Source organism: Pocillopora verrucosa, chromosome 3, assembly GCF_036669915.1.
Source record: "Pocillopora verrucosa isolate sample1 chromosome 3, ASM3666991v2, whole genome shotgun sequence".
In the NCBI taxonomy this organism is placed as follows: domain Eukaryota; kingdom Metazoa; phylum Cnidaria; class Anthozoa; order Scleractinia; family Pocilloporidae; genus Pocillopora; species Pocillopora verrucosa.
In genome coordinates this window covers 18,912,999-18,930,937 of record NC_089314.1, presented here as the reverse complement: position 1 = coordinate 18,930,937, position 17,939 = coordinate 18,912,999, and the positions used below count along the sequence as shown (strand labels likewise).

The window sequence follows — 17,939 nt, the reverse complement described above, 5'->3', positions numbered from 1 at the left end:
TTTCTCTGACATCTCTTGTTTTCCTTTCAATCCAGAAAGATCAAATCATCAATCCACAATGAGGGTTTCTTTTATATATTTTATTCAATGCGTTCTTTAGTTGAGCTACCTTTGCAGACAAAGTTACATTTGGTGCGGCTCTTAACTCCAAACACTCTAGTCCACTGTCTAAAAATGCACCAAGCATATTTAATTACACATGACCAGATTAAGTTGGAAAACATCAAGGCTAAACTTAAAGTTTCACTATTCACTCCTCCTCTGCCTCCAAATTGATATTATTGCCAAATTTGGCATAAAGTTTCACTTTAAGATCAGCCAGGAGCTGTTTAACTTCTGCAGTGTTGGATTCCAAGGATTTTATTTCATCCTGTATCTTGGATTTTGCATTCTCCAGATATTCTTGAGTTTCCTCTGATGATAAATGGATAAATATTTCCCCTATTCTATAAGTAACAATTGTTAAGGAACCTTAAAACTTTGAAATGCTGCTTTCTCTCTAATACAGGCAAATGAGAAAACTCTTGAAGAAAGATTTCACTTGTTTCCAACAAAGGTGGGACAACAAAGGTTTGGTGATTTAAGAAAAGAAAGTAACAGAAATGGAGTCTCAATTGCAAGAATAAAAATTACTTGACAGCAAAGTGACAGTCAAACTTATTTCTTTTTTTTCTTTGAGGTACAAAAGCTTCTCGTTAATCTTTCTCTTTAGCCTCCAGTAAGACTGACTGTGGAACTGAGGGTACCAGCACAAAAAAACTGGCTCAAATAAACATATAGCAAAAACAGTCACTTAAATTGCAAAAGTAAATAAATATGATAGAAATTAGAGAAAGGATATGGAATTGGCGTTGTATCATCATCTAACATCATCAGTTCATCACCTGCATCTTCAAGATTCTGAAGCTCTTTCTGAAGTAAAGAAAAAATTCTCAATGTATTATGTGGATTATTGAGCAAGTATGACATCAAAATGTTCCAACCCACTACAAAAGGCCAGCAACACAGGGTTGCCATTTAATTCCATGACAGAAACAACTACCATGATTTTCTTCCTTGAGAAGGACAAGTTGCAGGCAAGTTGGTAAGGAAATGTACACAACCTTGCTACCTTAAGAAGCCCCCTATCAGAACACAAGGTTAGCTTACTTCTCCCTGAGAAAAATGGATTGGAAAAAGATTTCTGCAGGGCCCAACACGGTAAAATTTCTGCACAGCCCCATACTACATTATGCATTCAGTTCTTGGATAGAGAAAACAATGAAAAAACCATACATTGCCATTGGGAAAACAGATTTTACCCCCAATAATATTCTAAACCAAAATTTTGTCCAAAATGAAATCTTTTGTTTTAGCCAGAGTTATGAACTGTTTTCTTAACTGTATGCAAAACGAATTATAAAGTTATACGGAAATTTCACCGATTAACAACTGGATGCTGAGTTTTGATAACTGAATTGGAAATAAGCTTACATCCAACTCCCCTAGCTAGGCTTTCAACGCTTACACACATGTTAACCTATTACATGATTATATATTGGTTTGGGATCATGACTCCTGAGATACGTATTGATAAGTAATTGTCAGAAAGAAAGCTGTAGATTATACAAGCTTAGTATTCGAGAATTCCTGCCTTATTTCAAACCTTTTTTTGTTCAATTTCATCTTTTAGTTCTTGGATTCTGGCACTTTTCCGTGCAAATGTGTTAATCTGCTGTTGATCTTCAAACGTAATGTTCGTGTCCTCTCCACCGATCTACAGGGAAGGAAAATCAAATTCGTTTACATTTTTTTTTTTGGATTAAAGACGAGGATCAGACTTGATGGTAGTACTCAAAGAGAAATTCAACTCTACCTTCCTCTTAGTGTTCGCCATCTTGCAATCTGTACTAGGTAACCTGGCAATTATGCGAAGAAATTTTGGTTGCCTAGACGCGCGTTGTAATATTTTATCATATAAACGAACTTTGATGAGCTATCTCCAAGACAATCAATTATTAGTTTTGTTTAACTTGATTTTAATTATTTATATTGTATAAGGTTTTAATCTTTCGATCGTTTTCACCTGTTTATTGGCAATTTTCAAATTCCTTGTTTATTCGAAGTCGCTAAGATCTGACTTCCGCACGCGCCAAGGAATCTGCGCTCAATGGACTTTACTTTGTTGAGTAGCTGCGGAATGTTCGACGAAAGAAGCTGAAATTGTCTCTGTGGGAATGGAAAGAAGCCAAACAAGTTATGGGTGAGTTGATCTTGATTTAGCTATGTTCCTTTGAGGTACAAAGCTAAGATGAGATCGAATCAGAGAAACTTCGCTTTGCTTTAATTGGACTTTATTCTTTACCAATTGAAATTATGAAATTGTTGTTTTGACACAAAAGATATTGTTATCGGCATGAGATTCCTTTGAAGCCACAACATTTCTATCATGCTTTGATTTAATCGTCAAAACATCACACTCTGTTGAGTTTGAAGTCAATATTTATATCGCCTATGCAGGAGTCATTAATTAAACTTCTAAACACGACCCTTACACGTTCGAATTCGAAAGACGTATCTTTTGGAACCATCTGTTGTGAAGCACAAACTTAGTTCAATGGGTTCTTTATTGTGCTGCAGGTGATAAATATAATTTACTTTCTCGTTCGAACGTATTGCAATGAGTCTAAGAGCAATCGAACTATTTTAGTACTGACTAGAGTGCAGTTGTCAAGGAGATGTACTTTAATTAAGTTTGACCTTATGGGCCTTTCAGCACAAGCGACAAAGTTGTTTATTTAGGAAGAGTTTCAGACATCACCAACATTTTACAAGCACAAATGGTTTGTCATCATGACTTAACAAATTTTGGCCAAAGCAGACAAATTTTCAAATGCACCGTGGACAAAATTTGTCCCAGGTAAAAAATTGGTGAAATAGAATAAATAAACAAAACCATGATAAACTTGTCAATCACTTGTTGTATAAGCTACAACAAGCATGTGATTGAACTGAAATCAATTTACTCGGAAGGCAAAAATTGTCTTTTGCTGCAAAACTCAGGGATTCTAAAATTTTAAAACAACCTAGGATAAATCCTGGAAGTTGGAGGTGGAATCCTTTGGCAACTATGTTGGCGGTTCCTATGAACAGATCAGGTGCTAATGGAATTTGACATCTTTGAAATTTTTAATGGGCATGCAACAGAAGAAATAAAAATTTGTCCTTTGATTTTGTTGGGACAATTCTAGTTTAATCCCCTTATGTGGAAAAGCCCTAAATCCCAAATGAGATGGACATGCAATTCCTTAACATGAACTTTATAATTTTTTAGGCTACACTGCAGACAGTGAATTTCTCAACTTTCAACTCTGCTAGAGACCAAGCAAAGACTCTAGCAGGACTGAAAGCTCAGAAATTTACAGTCTGTGGTTATTGTAATGATGTCAAAATCTTAAAAAGTTTGCATGAATAAGAACCATACACGATGACTTAAGCTACTATTGATGTATGTTATTTCTCCTCATAGTTTCAATATATCATCTTGCAAACAAGTGATAAGAGTGCAGGACTTCTCATCTGCATCAACTAACTGACTAGCAAATTCTCCTGTCAAATGAATGAGGAAATTACTTTATGTTACAGATAAATTAGAGAATTACATTTCAGTTGTTGAGTGTTATAGGATTAAATAGTGTGCTACTGGTGCTAACTATTCCACACCTATAGAGCCAATCTTGGTTTCTGCAACCTGCTTCTTCTAAGAGAAACCCCCTACAGCCCCATTCCCCACCCCTTCCCCCCATGATCTCATCGGGATTCTTCCCTTCTTCAAGGGTATTAGGATCTGCCTTAGATTCTTCCAAGTGAGAATAAAATGAAATAAAATGATGTTTTCTGAAGTCTTACAACACACAAAAAAAAACTAACAGAGTTGAAATACTATTGTACCAGCTGAATATGTGAACTTGCAAGAAAATGTAATGTTTTTCTTGAGCAGGGTTCAAATTTATTTTTAGTTGAAATCTGCAGATCCAAATTAGAGAAAAAAAAACACAACACAACAGCCCTTCTAAGAGGGGGAATGCGAAAATAATCTTGGACCATTTGACCCAATGATACTGTGAAGTTTTCCCCTCCAAACCCTTGGCAAGAGTTTTGAATATGCTTACTGCTTGCTAATCAGTTATGTTTCTGAAATGGTCTATTTACATTCTGAATTATTTTTCTCTATATACTCAGATAACCATGGTGTAGCACAGCTCTACAGACGGATCATCTCACCCTCAATTAAGGTACACAATGAAGAGTGGCAAAAACAGACCCATTATCGACATACAAATTACAAAAGCCAGACACCAGTCAGCAGGCTTAAGATGGCAAGTCCTGTGCACAGTGTGGCGTCAGCTCCTGGACTCCTAGAAGCCTCAGATCTTGCACTTCAGGTACACTATGCAGTAGAGTAAAGATAAAATTGTGGGATTGTAATTAAGAGAGCTATAAACTAATGTAGGGTGTGTGGGTGTGCCCCCTTCTTAATTAAGAAAATGGGATGATTCAGTGCTCAAGCAGCAAATGTTTTGCTCACCATGGGGAGAAGAAAAAAAATTAGCAACTAAATTGGCTCTGAAAGTTGCTAATTGAGCACTCTGAGTTCAGTACCTCCTAATTTGCATAGTTAGTAAGGTGCTTGATTCACACTGGGCAAGATTTCATCTGCTCACTTGTTACTTCTCTCTGCTCCTCTGTCTTTAAAGTAGAAGTGTTAGCTCACTAACCCTTTATAGGAGCTGGCCTGTTAAAAAAACTTCTATGGATATTACATGTGTGTAGTTTTACTGTGAATTCAGAAATACCTTACAAATATATCATGTAGTTTCTGTTGTTTCTGTGTGTTGCTGCTCAAAAATTTTTATGCCCTTATGTATTTTTTCCAAGTGAATTTTCAGTGGCTAGGGTGGTGCATGAATTATACAATTCATGTAGGCCTTCAGTGATACTTTTAAAATTTTATTCTGCAGCCTTCGCATGATAATAATTCCATTGAAACTGAAAAGTCTTCAACAAGGAGTGAACATACAGGATATCAGTTTCAGTAAGTTAATAATTAAAAGTAATAAGTTTGCTTCCCCAGTTATATTCACTTTTATCTTTACATATCATTTTTCACTATTTCAAAACTCATTTATGGTTTTTAATATTATTAATTATTATAGCTAATATTTAATGTTTTACGTCAGTCTTGAAACTGGGTCAAGAACTTACATGCAGATCAAGTTGAGGCTTACTGATAAACTTCTCAAGAAACATTGATTTGTTTTGTTAGAGACAGTCTGCTTTTGGGGTATCCTTTGTTTGAATCAACTTTTGTTTTCCGTTATTACAACTTCCTACCAAAATGTCTTTAGTGGTGCAGTAGCACTTGGGAAAAAAGAGTGGTTCAAACACTCAAGATTTGTCTTAAAGTTTAACATTATTTTCTGGAATCCTTTTCATTCCCAGGCCAACTGTGAAGTTTAAGACTACTTCTCTTCCTGGTATGCCACTGAGTCACAAATACTCACCTGCTCCCAGTGGAACCAAAAAATCAGTTCCTATCTCCTACAGCAATCATATGGTATGTCAGATATTGCAGTCATGATTGTCTGTCAAAGAGTTGTCACCTCAATTGAATTACCTTTAGTTAATATAATTATACATAAACCAAATTCATAGGAGGAAAAGTGCAGAAGAATCTAGTGAGAAGAGCAAATCAGATCTCAGTTGTAAAATAAATCAAGTGACAAAAATCAACTAATGTCAAAATTTTTTGTAAAAGATGAAAAAATGTATTATTTCATGAAAATTTAATTCAATTTTTCTTGATTCTCACTCAGGGTTCTGTCCCATCAAGATATTGGGCCAATGAAAAGTATGTCAAGCTGACATTATTTGATGCTTTTTAATTTCTTTACTTTTAACTAATTGATCACAACTTCTTGATTGTTTTCATTATCTTTTCTTCATTGAATGAAAAAAGTTGGTGTTAGTATAGTCACATTGTCTTTAGTTAATTCATGTGAGACAAGCGAGTTTTAAGAAGATTTCCATTTGATTAACAGTCCAAGAATATTATACAGCAGACAAAGAGACAGATTAAAGGCAGAGGAACAAGCCAGAGAGCACTGCCGCAGATTGAAACGAACATCAGAGGTAACATTCAAAAAGCAGTTTTTTGATTTGGAGAGAGGCAAAACGCTATCACCATTTACTGTGTTTTGATGTCTCAAGTTTTTTTTTCTATTTGTGAGAAATTTGATACTGCAAAAAAAATTTTGAAAACTCCTGGGTGATAATAAATATGCTTTCAAAGTGGTGTTTTCAGGTATTTTCTTTTTGATTATATTAAAAGACAGGGGCTCTGTATTCATCGGACATGAGGGAATTCTTTGGCAACAAAGCAGAATTCAGCCTAAATAAATAAATTAAATTTCAGTATTTACTTTGTCATTTTATAGATAGCTGTGGAGTACATACTCTTATTATTTGACATTACTTTTCACAACAAAAAAACCTGGAAAACATAATCAATTAAAATAGAACATCAATAGTGTATTATTTTCTGGTAAATTTTGAGCATTTGTAATGAACTCTTTCTGTAGATTCGGCACCATAGAGTTGATAAACAGTATTACATGGCTGGAACCAAAATCCCATTGCAAGGAAGGTGAGGTGATCTCCTCAAACCATAGTTTTCTTTGCACCTGTTGTTTGTTCTTGTCATGCAGCACATTGGTGGAAAAAAGCAGGTTGCATGATGAGACCAAACAACAGCTGTGAAGGAGACTTCCCTACCCATTATTGGTTAAAATTGCCTGTCTGATACTTTTGCCTGTTATATGTCACTGCAATCATATTGTACAGTTTCATTTGGAAACCAAAGCTGGTAGATAATTTTAAAGTTTCCTGAAGTTATTTAGCTCCAAATGTTTGGAATATGTGATTTACTTTCAAAGGTGACAAATTTTTAAATAAATAGTCATATTGTCAACTGAAAGAATTGCTTTGAAGGAATCAGTTTCTTAAAAATGAAGCTTTAGCTATCAGTAGTTACTAAAATCTAAAAATATAGTTACTGCTTTCAAACAGATCCCTTAGCTCTTTACACCCTAACATCAGGATAAATATTCTCCACACTGTTCTCAATATATTTACTAACATTCTCACAAGGAGAATTTGTTTAAGAATCAAGAGTTTCTTAAGTTAGTGATAATTTTCTTCATTCTTGTGACCTTTATATGTGATTCAGGGATGATATTCTAGGGAGAAATTAGATGCTAGTCACTCTCATGACAGGGAGACAAAATGTTTAATTTGAGTGAAGTACCATTATTGATTTGCTCCAGGTATGACGTAGACAACACTGATCTGTTAAGGTTGAGGCTTCTTGCACAGCAGAAACAACTTACAGACTACAATGCTGCCAAAGATGCAAAGTTAGTGATAGAGTAATAAGAGAAATATGCTACATGCTTCAATACCAAATAAATTGCAGTTAGTAATTAAAAAAAGTATTAGTATGTATAAACTAAAACTTATTGTGATCTTTGTGTTGATAAGGCTGTCAAAAGCAATCTGAAACTTGAGAGCAAGGAATTTTACCCGCCCCATGAAAGGGAAGTTTCACCAAAGCTACTTTCTGAACCAGAACACTCCTCTGTTGTAGCACATATACTAAATGTTTTGACAAATGGAGATAACGTGACAGAATAGAACAAAATACCTAATGGATATTGAGATTTTTTCCTATATTTATTCAAAAACAGTTTTCCAAACAACAGTCCACGAGACAGTCCTAGTGGCCAGTTGAGTACTCCTGTGCCAGGTAGTGGAGTCAGGGATCCCACCTCTGTGGTAAGCTTTGAATAACCTACGTTCCTCTTGAAATAAAATCAAGGCGGATTGCTCTGAATTAACCAAAACGTTTTTAAGTTTGTTTCTTGTGAACTGTTTAAATATGGCCATGGTAGAAAGTCAATAAGTAAGTTATCGCTAAAATAGGATTTTCGTTTTGGCCAACAAGCGCGGACCTGAAGACAAGCCTAACTGCCTTACTGCAGTATTGCTTTCCACCTTGCGTGAAAAAAAAAGATGAAAATTAATTATATGCTTGTATCCTAAGGGTGATATCTACATGAGGAAAAAAGCTTGTTTCGCAGGTTTTTCTTAGGGTATACAACGCAAATTTTTTTTTACTTGACAAGTGCACTCTTGCACTGTAATGCATGCTGATAAATTGTAAACATAGTTTGACAATAAACAATTTCTCTTCTTCATCTTGTGTGTCAAGGCCCTATCGTCTGCCAGCGATATCGAGAACCCAGACCATGACGGAAAATGGGCTGAAGAGGAATCAGATGAGAGTTCCGTGGATGAATTTGACAGCATATCCAACAAAGGGGGCAGACGAGAAGCATTTGAAGCACGTAAAGCTCTCGCTATCGAAGGCAGAAAAGCGCAAGAGAAACTGGATTCAGTGGGAGAAAGACTAACAAAGAGTAGCGACGGAATAGAGAGTAAAAAGACACCTTCTGCAAAGACAAAGGCAAGTTCTTCTGCAAAGACCGCCAAAAAGGGAAAAATAAGATTTAAGGGGGATGAAAGAACGGCTAGTAATCAAAAAGCGAGTAAGGATCGTGAAAGAAAGAAAATTGAAAAGAAAGGACAGGAAGATGGTAGTGGAGCGGAGAAGAAAGAAGAAGCAACTGGTGATGGTGTTGAAGCGAAAGAGGAAAAGAGGAATAAATATTTAGATGAATGGCTTGGGATAAAGAAGGAAGTAGAGGATACTCGTTACCAGCCTGGAAAACCTCCACCAAACAGGTTAGTATGGACACCACAATGAAGATGAAAAACATGAAAACACCAAATACCCCCCCACCCCCCCCCCCCAAAAAAAAACAAAACAAAACAAAACAAAACATCACATGAACCAAAAGCAAGAAAACAAAACAACAATTTTAAATTATTTGTTTTACCATTGGCGTTATTTGTTTATTTTAGACAATTCAGTAACCTAATTAACAAATCGAAAGTGGTTAGGCGTAGTCTGTACTCTTATTGACAACGGCAAATCGGCCAATCAGATTGAGACATTACTGCCGATTGTGGTAAAAAACAAAATAGAAACGTCGTAGGAATGGTCCATAGAAGAGTCGAAGACCCCTTAACAAGAACAGACCACCATCGACTTCTAATCACATCCCGTCAGCGTCACAGTTATTCCCTATCAAGAATCTTTAACATGGACGAGACACCGATGCGGTTCCAGTCGCACTCTCGAATTCGAATTAAAAGTTAATAACCAATGATTGCATATTGTGTTTCTTTACTTTAGCTCGGTTTATAAGTAAATACATCCCGATTTAGTAGAGTTTCCATGTGCTGGAAAAATGTTTTTCAAAAACTTTCGGCTATAAGTCGAGACCCCCTCCAGAGCCCAAATTTTAATTCACTTCAGTTTTAATTTGTGTAAAAAATCGCTCGGCTTATAGTCGAATAGTACGGTATAAAATTAGTTAATTATACGGTATAAATTAGTAGGCCGTACCAATGAATGAAACAAATCATTCAGAGGAAACAAGGGTAAAAATCTGAATTGCATGCAAAGCAGTTAGCTGTATTTACAAGCTTGGCTAAGGAGCCAAAGTGTTGCACAGAGTTTCCTTTTAATCCTTTTACATGTCATTTGTAGAACTTTATACCACATAAGCCATACAGTATCCACAGGAAAACGAAATTTCTTCCCAAGCATTCTATTTATTCTTGAGATATTCCACCGGCAATTGTAATAGTGATGCTTGAAGGAAGGACACTTCATAGGGCATAGTGCTAACATGACACCATTTATCCTCTTGGACATCATAGCTCTCTACAGAGTTCAGTTTATTCTGTTTGCTGCCATCATCTCCTCCAAACAGATATACACAATTTCCCACACTGACTATGCCGCATGCAGCACGGGGTACAGTAGGACTAGAAACCAGGCTCCACTGATTCAAGCTTCTGTCAAATATTTCGCAGCTTGTTTCAATAGTGTCAGAGTTCATATCACTGAATCCTCCTACGACAAGTATTTTCCTGCCTGTTATGACGGCTGCAGCAGCAAGTCTCCTTGCATTCAACATGTCTGGAGCTGATACCCATTGATCAATCGCTGGATTGTAGCACTCCACATTCTTAAGGCAAGAATTGCCGTCAGATCCAGCAATGACATAGATGAACTCTTCCAGGGCAACTGCACAGTGTTCACACCTAGGAGTTTTCATCAGTGAAAGTTCCTTCCACTTGTTGGTTTTGTCGTTGTACTTGCTTGCACTGCCTATGAGGGCCTGTTCAGAATCTATGCCACCCATCTTGTAAAGTTTTTCATGGTGGTTTGTGAATGAAATGGAATAATGAGATCCTAAATTTCCATCTCTTTGGAACCAGTGCCTTAGCTCTGGGTCGAAAACCAACAAAGACGCTCTCTCACCGCCCACCACGTACAATTTGCCACCACACACTGCAGCAGCATGTTTTGTGCGACCGTAGGACATCTTTGGTAGTTCCAACCACTCTCCGGTGTTGAGAACAAAAGCAAATGCTCGGTTAGATGACGAAAAGACATTTTTAGCGCTGCCTCCGTTAAGAACCACCACTAGCTCTTTTGATTTGAGGCACCGACGAGGTCTTTGTCGTAAAACTCGGACTTGATCTGGAAACAGAAAGGTATCCAGGCCCTGGAGTAGAATGCTTGTACATGTAGGATTCTGCGTGACTAGTTCTTCTTTATCAAGAATCTCTCGTAGACTGTACTTTGACATCGAGAAAGCTCTGACGCCTTTCAGTAGTTCAGATAAAAAGCATTCTCGCGATGAAACATCGTGCTTAACCCAAAGAATGACTGCTTCGTAAACATCTTCTTCTCTAGTGACGACTATTTCGTCCGAGGAGGTAAGTTCCTTCACCCTTTCAAAGTCTAGAGATTTGAAATCCTCTGACTTTACCAGAGGAAGAAAATTTTCCCCTTGAAAGGTTACTGCTGCACGCTTCAGAGCCTCACAATTCAACTTTGAAGCGAAAGATTCCAGCGCAAGACAGTTTGTAATGCTTATCGTTCCTTCCAGAAATTTCGAAGCTTTTGATTTTAGACTGGGCAGCATTAAAAAGTCGGCCGTCTTGATCAAGTCTTGGGCTGTCGAGGAGTCGGTTTTCGCTTCCCCGGTGTAAATAAACTGAAGAACTTCTCTCAGTATAGAGCTTTGAATGTTTTTGAGTTCGACGAAATTAGTTTCGCCCTCTTTGAAGTCAGAGGTAAACAGAGCTCGGAAATATGGACTGGCGGCAATCAAAACACATCGGTGGGCAACAAAGTCGTCTCCTTCGGCTCGAATAGTTATGTCACAAAGGATGTTCGATTTTCTGAGCTCGTTAAGGTTTTGAAGTAAATCATTTTTGAACTCTTCATCCAACAGACTCTCCATTGCTTCGGTGGCCATTTTGTAGCTTCAACACAAAAACTGACTTACTTGCAAATTAGGTCACGCGACATTAGCTTCCATGGTACAACGGGCACGCGTTTAAAGGTCATTCTAAAAATGTTTTTTTTATTCTCAATGACCGTTACTCTGTTTTGAGAAGTCGGATGACCGTTTGATTTAGATGACCGAGTGCTTTATCGTTTTCTATTCATTTTAAGGTAAATTTACACACATACTAATAAAAACCATAATAATTTTCGGTCTCGCTTAGAATATATTTATGTCTTAGGCTGAGTTCACACTTGGTGCTCGAGCACGGTGCCTGAGTGCGATTCTTGATGGGCAACAATTGTCAGAGACTTTGATTCGTGCGTGACACATGTCAGATGATGAGTGTGAACATTATGGACATTGATCGGTTTACATAATCAACGCAACCTTAAATGACCTTTTAAATCAGTACTTGGCAACAACCAATCACAATGTAGAGAATATCGTATAAGAGAGTGATTTCTTACAAATTTTGCAGAGTAGCTTTTTACACACCCGGTGTAAATAAGCGAATACGAGAGTGGAATAAAACAGTTTGATTGAGTCTCGTTCGTTAGAATTCTATCCCTAGTAAACAGGACAAAGTTTACAAAACAATGTGAACACACCTTTTTTTCCACGCCAGAATTCGGACACCGTGCCTGAGTAAGATTGGCAGTATAACTTATATGTTCCATTAATGTCCGTTTGATAATGATTAGTTAGAACTCGATCGATCGAATCGAACTCTCAGAGAGGAGAGAAAAGAATTATTTGTTATTCGTTTTTATTGATATATCTGATTGTTAATAATCTTTGGTACATGTTAGTCACGTCCGAGAGTTAAAGGGTTACTTTCCAAAAACTGTTTTCTTTCTCACCAGGATTTTTATGTCATCCAAGACTGGGGGAACTAAAAAGGCCAGTGGAAAATTCTCTTCGTAAGTTATCAATACCTTTAAGGAAGTTCTCTTTCTACTTGAAAAATGTGGGCGCATTTTGTTAGTTGCTCTGTAATCTCCAATGTTCCTTGCATAGGAACCGTGGTAATTCCAAATTAATACCAAGATTTGTCTGAGTGATCATCTTTTCTCGAAGACTGGATTGCTGTTGCGTTTTCATTGCAGGACATTTTTGACCGAAATCACAGAGTCAAAGGCAGCTGAAGACGATGCATTTCTTACACCCGTAAGTGATATTTACTTTGTAGTTCTGGTCTATGTCTAAAAAAAACAGGGTCATCTTGATTCATCTTAACAACCATCGTTCAAGAGTTTCACAATTTCGATTATTCAGCGTCAATCAGCAGACATCTCTGCGAGGTTTTGGTTTTTAGATTTTGAAATTGAGCTATTATCTCCTTTTGTTTTGTGTTCCGGCTTAATTCTGTTTAGCTCCTGTAAACAGTGATTTGAACTTTCTACGCAAGCTACTATTCTCGTAGATTACCTTTTGCATCCGCATTGATATTTCCACAGACATGCGGAAGGACTCATAGAAAGACAAACAATCAGACGGACAGAAAGACAGAGAGACAATCAGAAAGACAAACAGAACAGCAGATAAACAGATAGAAAGACAGATAGACAGACAGGCAGATAAACAAACAGAGTCAGACAGACAGACAGTCAGAAAGACTGACAGACAGACAGACAGGCAGATAAACAAACAGGAAGTCAGACAGACAGTCAGAAAGACTGATAAACAGACAGAAAGACATACAGACAGACAGACAAACAAATAGACAGACAAAGAGACAAACCCATAGGCTGACAAACAGACAAAAAGTCAGACAGAGAGACAGACACAGACAGAAAGACAGACAGAAAGTCACACACAGACAGGCAGGCAGACAAACAGACAAACAGAAAGACATACGGACAGGAAAATGGACAGACAGACAGACAGAAAGAAAGACATACAGACAGACAGAGACACAGACCCTCTGGCAGTCAAACAGACAGAAAGTCAGACAGACAGAGAGAGGGACAGACATACAGACAGAAAAAAATACAGACAGAAAAACAGACAGAAAGACATAAAGACAGACAGACGGAGAGACAGAAATTCAGGCTTAAACTTGCATTTTACGTGTATTATTATCAAATTAAATGACTGATTGATAAAATTATTTACACGTTCATATTTGTTTATATTTGTTAGGATGTCCGTTATGGAATAATCAACGATAAACAAAAGCATGTGTTTGGAACACTGTTTGACGAAGTCGACAAAGACAAAAATGGAAGCGTCACGCTCCAAGAACTTAAGCTGCGGATGCAGCCAGCTGTCACAAAACATGATATCAAACACTTTGTAAAGGTACACGTACTGTAAACGTACTTTTAAATATCAGTCGACAATGGATTTATCTGCGCACGAGCACGTATAATTATAAAGTTTGATTTTATGCGGTCGATTAGCTTTCGAATTTTTTCATCCTTCCCATTTTTGTTTTGTTCTGCTTACTTGTCATCAAGGTAGATTTTTTAAGCAGTTTACTCTGAAGGAAGGATTGAAAATAAAGAACGAGAGTCTATAGAACGTAAGTTACGGATTACACCAATTCCGATTTTAATCCACTTGTTTTACTTGATTTACCTGCTAGGTGTTTGACTTAAACAAAGACGAGACTGTAGATAAAAGAGAATTTACGGCCATCTGCGCCTTGAACGACCGCATAAGTGGAGTCAGGTAAATTGTTTGTTTTTTACTCTGTTTTATTGCTTACTTCATAACTTCAAACCTTTGGAGCAATATTCAATTCGGTGTCGAAAAACCACTGAAAAGTAACGTTTTTTACGGTGACCAATTTAAACCAAGGTAAACGTCTCGATAGTTAATGGGAACTCAGAGCTTGTAGCGCGGGAAAACGCGAGTGACGAAGTCGCGAATTGTTAGAGTTTGTCATCCGATTGGTTAAGAGCTCGATGGTGGCTCGAGTTTTCTAGACCAATCACTGAGCAAAGTAAAGTAAAACTATACAAAGCGGCGTGTATTGATTTATCACTCAATTGAAGAAAATGTTCTATTTATCGTTTCCTCATCAGACAAAACTTTTCCCTTTTTTTTCTTTTTTGCAGGACTGAATCAGAAGACGCATCTTTGGCCTTGGACCTGGAAAATTTGGCTCAACATATTGTCATATTCAAGGTAAATAAAGTGATGTCTTTTCAGGGGTTTGCAAAGTCACCCTGAGGTTCTCCGAGGGCCATACATGTACCTTAAAATTAAAAGAAGTGAAAAGGCTAAAACAGCACATTTTCAGATTATGACTAGTGAATCCCTGTAAAATGTTTCTGTGTCTTCTCTTTATTCAAGAAATGCTTATTTTTAGCGGTTGAAAAAGGTCGAAACTAGTGTTTCTTCGATTGGCGTGCATTTGAAAGAAATAGTACAGAGTTTCTTTTTTATAATTTTACGATTTGACATGTCAAGGATTGAAGTCTGAAGCCTTCAATTTTTTTCTTTTTGTTATCATGGCTCTATCAATCGAGCGACTTTAACTCGTTTCTATAAGTAATCATTTGTTTTTTTCTGAAGGAAATGTTCAAAACCATTGATGAAGATGACGATAACAGGGTGGATGCTGGCGAACTTCTGGTCATGGTCTCTGCCGCCATGGAAACAGAAATAGGGGCGGACCTTCAGACAGCCAAGGAGGTGCTTGAAGGAGCACGTGACGAGTTTGGTAAGTCCGCGCAAAGAACTTGATACATGCAAGGCTAGGGTTAGGGTTAGAGACTGGATTATGTAATAAAATATATGCTTGCTGTTCATCGTGGGATTATGTTGTTTGATTAAACAACACGACAGCCGATTTATGGGTATCCACGATCAAACAACACAACAGCCGATTTATGGGTATCCACGATCAAACAACACAACAGCCGATTTATGAGGACCGATGAGGGAACACCATGTAACAACCGGAATAATAATGAGGATCGAAATGCACTAATAACAGCATACCAACGTGCTACAAATAGCGAGACGTAAACAATTGACCTCATCGCCTGATGAAGACTAGCAGTATTGCAGTCGAAACGTCGCGATCTACATCAAAAGTGACTCTATCGTGAGACAAACGAACAAAGTTCATCTCCTACACTGGATTATCTCTTGTAAAATGTAAAATTCTTAAAAGGAGCCTCTCGCACTGTTGTCCCCTTCAATTTTGAACTGCAAAAAAAGCCTTATTAATAATCCCCTTTAAGAATCCAGTTATCTTTTTTATTATTTGTTTGTTCGTTTGTTTGTTTGTTTGAGCTATGGACATTTCTGGTGGTTAGGGGAGGTCAGTATTTATCGCGGGGGAGGTATGAGGTTTAGAGGATTTGGTTGCGTCACGTTAAAATTTAGTTGATCCCCCCTATAAGGCTATGTAATAGTCTTGTGACCTCCCTCCCCCCCTCCCCTCCTATATGGCTATGTAATATTCTCGTGACCTTCCCCCCCCCCTCCCCTCATTGGCAGTTAATTGGCATTCGATTTTCGGTATTCCCCCTACATACTCTGTTCGTGAAAACCATGTGATTGTGATTCTCCCCTAAAATCCTCTCCCCCCCCCTCACCTCAGGCGAAAAATAAAGACTAGCCCCTCATTTAATGTGCGGATATTTACGTTAAGTGTCTTACTTCAAGTTAATGCTTCAAAAGAATTTCTTTCCTACGCTGGTTTTTTTTAAGGGAAACAACCAAAACAAGTTTCAACAAATTTTTTTGCTTATGAAAGTAATAACACTCGATTTCCTTGTATTTGCAGGATTTATTGACTTTATCGGTTTTATGTCGTACATACCATTCTTTGCTAAGCTTCTAAGAACCATACTGGAAAACCCTCTGTCTATTGCTGAACTAGAGCGGGCACGAGAACGAGTCAAACAGCACGACCTCACTTTCAAACCCAAGAAAAAAGCAAAGGAACCAAAGAGTTGGGAAGTGTACTAGAAAGTCTATTTCCCGCCTTCATCCACATCCAAAGCCTGGGAGCAAGCTTTCATTAGAAGCGATTCAGCGCGGGCGTTGCTTTGCCCGCCGAAAAGTATAGGGGCAACGCCAGGCGGCGAAAGGACTGAATCGGATCTCGCACTGATCATTATTAGTACCAAAGCTCTCAGCAAACCTCTCCCCAACTCGTCTCAAACCTTCTGCGGGTGCTTCCTGCCGTGCTCAAAATAAAGGCCTGATTGTATGTTACTATATCGGTGACAAGGATGACAGTGTTGAAATTAAGTTTTAGATTGCATGAGTACTCATCGTTCACAATGGCGGGCTTCATCATCGCTCTTTTATGTTCATAAAATTCTGCTTTCCTGGCCTCGCTTTCCGGTGAAAATTCAATTGTTTTAAAACTTGTTATCGAAGCTAGGAAGAATATAAGGAATAGCCATCCGGTTGGCCAATTATGAAGAATGTCCATGTATGGAGAGTGTTCATTTGACTTGTGTTTTAGGTTACGGAAACCCAAACGGGTGCAAGTAAGAGAATCGAGATTAGGCTTCTCATCACAATTGTACCCAAGCAGAGGCAAATTTCCTCTATCGAAATATTCTGTAATACTCAACCCGATGGTGTTCGTTTGAATATGGTTGATATTTTTTATATTAGGTTTTAATACAACAATGATACAACATGGCTTCAAATTTGAGATATATTTACATATTTTTAATACATATTTTTAATCAGAGCAAATATTTCATAGCAGTTTTTATTTCATTCATGTTTTTCCAGGTCAGTTTGCAAAAGTCAGGCATTTTTTGATATTGGTGACTGGGACTACTTTATTATTCTCAGCGGTTTGATAATAAAATATACCAATTACGTAAAGATTATATTTGTAATAATAATAATAATAATTATGATTATTATTATTATTATAATTCTAATTTAAACAACCTTGGATCAAAAATCTTGGAAAAAGATCATACACGCTTTTATTGCATGTAAATTTTGTTTTTTTTTTGGTTTGTTTTCTTTCAGTTGTTTGTTTGCTCTTAAGTAATCGTGTTTTTTATTTCAAAAAGATAAATTGTTCTAAATTATCGATGACGTCGTATGCGCTTTAACCCTTTAACTCCCATGAGTGACCAAGACAGAATTTCTCCTTACAATATCAATACAATATCAACCAGATAAGCGATGAGAATAAAGAAAAATATCAATTTGGGGATAATTAGTTCATCTAATACTAAATTCTCTGAACTTACATTATAGTAATTGTATTGTTGACAGTAAGGAGATTGACAAATTTGATCTGGGAGTTAAAGTGATAGCCACGATTTATCGACAAAAAGTAGTCATGTACATAGGTTTTAATGACTGTAGGAGTATATGTTTTACAAATTAGATATTAAATATCTTTATTCTAATTGTTTTTTATTTTTCTGTCCTAAATGAAGGCATTTATTGCGATATCCGAGCTATGTG

At 37.2% G+C, this 17,939-nt stretch overlaps 3 protein-coding genes across 4 annotated transcripts; 1 reads left to right on the top strand and 2 right to left on the bottom strand.

Moving 5' to 3' along the window:
* Positions 1 to 67: 67 nt before the first annotated feature.
* Positions 68 to 1,927, bottom strand: LOC131794132 (prefoldin subunit 4-like). Its single transcript, XM_066162999.1, has 4 exons — positions 1,856 to 1,927; positions 1,646 to 1,756; positions 843 to 912; positions 68 to 453 (listed from the first exon to the last, which is right to left on the bottom strand). Exons 1-4 carry the CDS (start codon positions 1,874 to 1,876, stop codon positions 251 to 253), a joined length of 405 nt encoding a protein of 134 aa, XP_066019096.1. The 5' UTR covers positions 1,877 to 1,927; the 3' UTR covers positions 68 to 250.
* An 8-nt stretch (positions 1,928 to 1,935) lies between these two features.
* LOC131794130 (uncharacterized) lies at positions 1,936 to 17,881 on the top strand. Of its 2 annotated transcripts, none has more exons than XM_059111644.2 (17): positions 1,936 to 2,242; positions 4,222 to 4,424; positions 5,001 to 5,074; positions 5,482 to 5,596; positions 5,856 to 5,890; positions 6,081 to 6,171; positions 6,621 to 6,685; positions 7,365 to 7,454; positions 7,785 to 7,872; positions 8,309 to 8,841; positions 12,395 to 12,451; positions 12,638 to 12,698; positions 13,674 to 13,832; positions 14,119 to 14,204; positions 14,594 to 14,663; positions 15,054 to 15,201; positions 16,276 to 17,881. In XM_059111644.2, the coding sequence occupies exons 1-17, from the start codon at positions 2,239 to 2,241 to the stop codon at positions 16,458 to 16,460; spliced, it is 2,064 nt and encodes a 687-aa protein (XP_058967627.2). In that variant the 5' UTR covers positions 1,936 to 2,238; the 3' UTR covers positions 16,461 to 17,881. The 2 variants fall into 2 exon arrangements, with proteins under 2 accessions (XP_058967627.2, XP_058967626.2); XM_059111643.2 differs by having other exon boundaries at positions 4,998 to 5,074.
* Positions 8,901 to 12,385, bottom strand: LOC131794131 (kelch-like protein 17). Its single transcript, XM_059111645.2, has one exon. The coding sequence runs from the start codon at positions 11,496 to 11,498 to the stop codon at positions 9,774 to 9,776; it is 1,725 nt and encodes a 574-aa protein (XP_058967628.2). The 5' UTR covers positions 11,499 to 12,385; the 3' UTR covers positions 8,901 to 9,773.
* Positions 17,882 to 17,939: the final 58 nt, after the last annotated feature.

Excerpts from the sequence above, each read along its gene's own strand:
- LOC131794132 (XM_066162999.1), bottom strand. The coding sequence starts at position 1,876 with ATGGCGAACACTAAGAGGAAG. Across the intron at positions 1,757-1,855 it reads TGGCGAACACTAAGAGGAAG|ATCGGTGGAGAGGACACGAA; the intron begins GTAGAGTTGAAT and ends CCTTCCCTGTAG. Across the intron at positions 454-842 it reads TGATGATACAACGCCAATTC|CTTATAGAATAGGGGAAATA; the intron begins CATATCCTTTCT and ends TAACAATTGTTA.
- LOC131794130 (XM_059111643.2), top strand. Across the intron at positions 4,425-4,997 it reads CCTCAGATCTTGCACTTCAG|CAGCCTTCGCATGATAATAA; the intron begins GTACACTATGCA and ends AATTTTATTCTG. Across the intron at positions 8,842-12,394 it reads GGAAAACCTCCACCAAACAG|GATTTTTATGTCATCCAAGA; the intron begins GTTAGTATGGAC and ends CTTTCTCACCAG.
- LOC131794131 (XM_059111645.2), bottom strand. The coding sequence starts at position 11,498 with ATGGCCACCGAAGCAATGGAGAGTCTGTTGGATGAAGAGTTCAAAAAT.